The following is a 5,118-nucleotide window of genomic DNA, read 5'->3' as shown; positions in this document are numbered from 1 at the left end:
AATAAACCCAATTTATATAGACCTGTAGACCAAACTTCAAATACCGTACACAAATTTTACCTATTTGGCTTGATCTACTCATCAAACCGTGCGCAACTCACCTCCACTATCCATTTCTTAATAGCAATTTGATATTGTAAGTATTTACTAATTGTCAGTATGGATAATGGAAGTAGTTTGTACACTTTAACTGATTAGTAGGCCAATCCTCGTTGACCGAAGGTTGTTTTAATTTTTACTTGTTTTGCATCATCAGGGTGGAGTATCTAGTGACTCTTGTATTTGTGAAAGAAGTTATGGAAGGTAGTATGAATGTATAAAGTATGAAGTATGAAGGTATTAGAATGTTCTTTAGATTTGTTTCAAGATAGTCGATATATTGTAATTTTTGGAGATCCTGATGGATATTTCGACATTTAAAATGATCTGTAGATAGTGTAGCGTGTGTAAGGGTAAATGGGTCATTAACTTCCTGGTTTGACATCCCTAAAGGAGTCAAACAGGGATGTGTAATGTCACCGTGGTTATTCAACATATACATGGATAAATGTATGAAAGAATTGAAAAGTATGAATGTGGGAGCGAAAATGAGTAATCTAACTGTCAGTTGCCTTCTGTACGCCGATGACGCAGTCCTCCTAGCTGACAGCGAAGAGGAACTGAAATCTTTGGTTACAAAGGTTTACGAAGTGTGCAAGGAGAGAGATTTGCTAATGAATGTGCAAAAGTCGAACGTCATGGCCTTTGAAAGAAATGTAACTATGACTGAATGTAAGATTGTAGTAAATGGAGATAGTTTGAGACAGGTCGAAGAATTTGTAAATCTGGGTAGTATTTTTACTAGAGATGGAAATATGGACAAGGATATTGAAAGGAGGGTTAGTGCCGGTAACAGAGTTAATGGTGCCTTAAAGTCTGTCGTAGCAAATAAGTGTCTATCGCAAGAGGCTAAATTAGCAGTTCATAATGGAGTTCTGGTACCAACCCTAATGTATGGAAGCGAAGCATGGAGTTGGAAAAAAAGGGACGAAAGTAGACTGAATGCTGTTTTTTTTTTTTTTTTTTTTTTTTTTTTTTTTTTCTTGGTTGTGTTGCATTGTTTTTCCCTTGCTTATTATTTATCAAGGTGATATATTTGTGCTGTTTTTAGTGTTAGTGCTTTGTGTATGATTTTACGTGTAAGTGTTTGTGTACTGTCAATTAGTTTACAATCACATCAAAAGCACTAACACAAATACATGTGTCGGCGCCCCCGAATGCGACTATACTTGTTTGTGTTATGTATTTTGTTATTTGTGTTCGTTTTTATGTGAGTCATTTTGCGTGTTTGTGTTTTGTGTACCTATAACCTCTGTTTTCATGGGCTAGTTTCGCTTTCCGACATTCGTCCAAGTGTTAAGGGAACCATGAGAAACCTTAACAGGAAAGGGAGGTATCTGTGGAGAAATTTTGATTAGTTTACATTTTAATATTGTTATTATCACAGATTGTTATGACAAGTATAGAGTGCCAGCCTCTTTACTTGTTCATGGGTCTTATTCTATCTATAATTACTTTAGCAAAGTTCACGAACATCCCGGAGAGTAACCTGTTTTGAAGTACCTGCGTAAAATCTTCAAATGGAACATTTAATCTGTTGCACTCTTTTTCGAAAGAGAATCGATCTATGGCAAACATGGGGCAGTGAAACAACAGATGATCTACGTTTTGCTCCGTCTGTGCGTCGCAAGGACAAGCCGGATTATCTTTCAATTTAAATCTGTGAAGATAAGAGAGTGTGGCTCCATGGCCCGTTAGAATTTGGGTTGACTCGAATGTTGGCGTGTTTGATTTTCTGAAGTTTTTGCACTCTTCTAGTGTCTTTAAAAAGTATTTGGTTCCAGAACCAGTGGTGCTGCTTTGGTATCGTTCTTCCCATTCTGTTAAAGTCAGACTTCTTAATTCTCTTTTGGCGTAACTAAGTGGAAATTCAGTGTAAAGCTTTGCGGTTTTTACGTGTAGAGCTGCGCTTTTAGCTAGTTCATCAGCTCTTTCATTTCCCGCAAGGCCATTATGGCCTCGAACCCACATAAATTTGCAATCGATGCCTTTGGACTTTAAGATCCGAGATGAGTTTTGGATGTAGAAAACCATCGGATTGTCGGGAGCCCCGTCTTCAAGTGCTTGAACAGAGCTTCTAGAATCTGACAACAAGTTGACAGTCTTCCAGTTGCTCGTCTTGCTAGAGACCCAGTCTAAGGCTTTCATAATGGCGAAGAGTTCGGCTTGGAATACCGAGCAGTAGTCAGCCATGGGAAGCTTCTTTCTGTGTACTTCTCCGTCATTATTAAACACGGCGAAAGCTGCTCCCACTTTTCCTTCAGTTTTACTTCCATCCGTGTATATATCGATTTCTTCGACGGGGAATTTGACTCTTGCGTACGAGTCTGGGTAACTGGTGATTTCACCTATTTGCTCGCTTGGATGCGGCAGTTCCGTGTACGCTATCCTTCCCTGGTATCTTTGATCATCTGGTCTATTAGTGATGGTGAGATTCTTCTTCGTATTATAGATTTCTCCCAGCTCTTTAACTTTTAAGTCCAGTGGAATCAGTCCAGCTATTGCTTGTACAGATGTAAGGGAAGCCGTGCGGTATGCTTTGCATATTCTTATTCCCATAGATCTCTGTACTCTATTTAGTTTCGCCTGTATATTTTTCCTTTTTGCCGCTTCCGACCACACCGCCGCAGCATAGGTGATCATCGGTTCCACTACTCCAATGTAAATTGACCGCAATATTTCAGGATTAAGACCCCATGTTGGCTTGGCCATGAATATTAATTTGTTTGCGATTTTTGTCGCTTTTTTCGTTACTGAATCTACGTGTTTACTCCAATTAAGATTCTCATCTAGTACCACTCCAAGGATTTTGCAGTCTGTTACGAAGTTAATTCTTTTTCCCTTCATGAAAAGGCAAGGTGCCTGCGCCTTATTGCGCTTAGTTATGAAGAGGGCGTTAGTTTTTTCCTCTGAAAATATCAATTTGACTTTGTCTCCCCATTCAGTGACCGAGGAGAGCGTTTCATTAGTTATACTCTCCAGAACGTTAATGTCTTTGTGCTTTATGACCAGTAGTACATCATCTGCAAATGCTTGTAAATGAACATTGCAGTGATATTCTTTTTGTAAAAGTTCGTCTAGGACGATATTCCAAAGCACCGGGCCGCAAGCAGATCCCTGTATGCAACCCTTATTGGAGCCTTTCTTTGAGCTGGCTCCTGCGTATTTTATTTCTACCATCCTATCCGAAAGGTAGTCCTTGAACATGTTAAATATGTTCAAGGGGCAGTCAAGTCGCGCTAGTTGCCGGAGGATGTGAGGCCACCAGGCATTGTCGAACGCTCCCTTGATGTCAAGGGATATCACACACACGTGATAACCTTCCCTTGTTGCCGTCTTGATGCAAGTTACTGCGTCAAGCATGGCGTCCTCTGTACTCTTTTGTCGAGTAAAACCATATTGGCGAGGACTCAATTTATTATATTTGTTGAATTTCCATGATATTCTATTAATTAAAAGTTTTTCTAGGACTTTACCCAAGACTGGTAAGAGTCCAATGGGTCTATAAGAAGTGACATTGCCGTAGTCTTCTTTGCCCGGTTTGGGTATAACTTTTATTCTTGCTATTTTCCACAGTAGTGGAAAACAGCCAACTCTAAGGCAAGCGTTATATATGCTGACAAGAATTTCTGGATGGAGCTTGAACGCCATCTGGCAAATGTCTGCAGTGAAGTGATCACGACCCGGTGCTTTTCCGGAATCTAATTCTAAAAGTGTTTTTCTTATTTCTAGTTCGGTAAATAGTACATCATTATTTTTTAGAAGCGCTGCTTCTTTGTTTTGTCTGATCAAAAGTTGCTCGGCTGATTCTTGTGACAATGAGTCATCGGGAAAGAAATGTCTAAGAAGCTCGGTGGCCGACTCCTCCGCTGAGGTTGTTTGTTTATTTTGGAACTTTAGAGTTTCTGGGGGGCGATATTGCGTTGATTTGAGAATTCTTTGCACTGTTGACCACGTGGTTTCTTTCGATTGTGCCGAACAGAAATTTTTCCAGCTCTGGGTTTTGGTTGTCGCAATCAGATTTTTATATTTTTGTCTAATCTCCAGATAGGCTGGTAATGTGGACTGAATGCTGTTGAAATGCGATCCCTCAGGCGAATGTGCGGAAAAACAATGTATGATAGGTGCCCTAATGTCGAAATTAGAGCAGAATGCAAGGCTGAGTAGGGCATTATCGACAAAATTAAGAAAGGTCTTTTGCGATGGTTTGGTCATGTGGAGCGAATGAATGATGAAAGAACGGCTAAAAAGATTTATGATGCGAATGTGTCTGGTTGTAGAAGTCGAGGAAGGCCGAGAAAGACATGGCATGATCAAGTACAACAAATTCTTGAAAGTGGTCATGTGAAAAGTCGGAATAATCGACGTGCGTGCATGAGAAGATGTATGAATGTGAAGGAAGCAAAGAAAGTGTGCCAGGACAGAGTAATGTGGCGTTCTATCCTCTCTGCCTACCCCTCGGGGGAAATGGCGTGATGGTTAGTTAGTTAGTTAGTTAGTTAAAATGATCTTATATTTAAGTTTATTTCAACAGAGTGGGAAAACACCCTTGAGAAGCGGAATATGGAAGTCTAGGCATTTACAGGGCTTATGACCTGTCATTGGCTGGTTCAAGTGGCCACTTTACACACTGTGTATTATTCATCAGCCAGTTTGCAAGCATTTGGACATACTCAAACATTGTTGAATGATCTTATATACCTTTGTGACTTTTTAATTTTCATAGTAGTTGCCAAGATATTTTTTAATTAAGTGAATGTTTCCACTTTCCATAATGTTGTATCCCAACTTAACACAAGGATTTTGGGCTCATAAAGCTTAGGATGCAAATTTGTTTTGATTTTCATATATGTGTATTTATATAAAACAAATGAAATAAAAAATTAAAAAAATAAAAAATTTTGACGTCGCCGGTAACATCATAAATTAAGCGCGGTTGGGCTTGTTAAACGTTATTATAATTTTTTGTTCACTAACCTTTTATTTTATTTATTTATTTGACACTTTATATACATATAC

General features: G+C 39.1%; 1 protein-coding gene across 1 annotated transcript; it reads right to left on the bottom strand.

The window, feature by feature from the left end:
• Positions 1 to 1,518: 1,518 nt before the first annotated feature.
• On the bottom strand, positions 1,519 to 3,462 carry LOC148273387 (uncharacterized). The gene has a single exon (XM_088238772.1). The coding sequence runs from the start codon at positions 3,460 to 3,462 to the stop codon at positions 1,519 to 1,521; it is 1,944 nt and encodes a 647-aa protein (XP_088094898.1).
• Between the last annotated feature and the right edge of the window lie 1,656 nt (positions 3,463 to 5,118).

The sequence above is a fragment of the Micrasema longulum genome, unplaced genomic scaffold (assembly GCF_059751315.1).
Source record: "Micrasema longulum isolate JH-2025_06_02 unplaced genomic scaffold, ASM5975131v1 h1tg001966l, whole genome shotgun sequence".
NCBI lineage: Eukaryota > Metazoa > Arthropoda > Insecta > Trichoptera > Brachycentridae > Micrasema > Micrasema longulum.
This window is presented reverse-complemented; position numbering and strand designations above follow the sequence as displayed.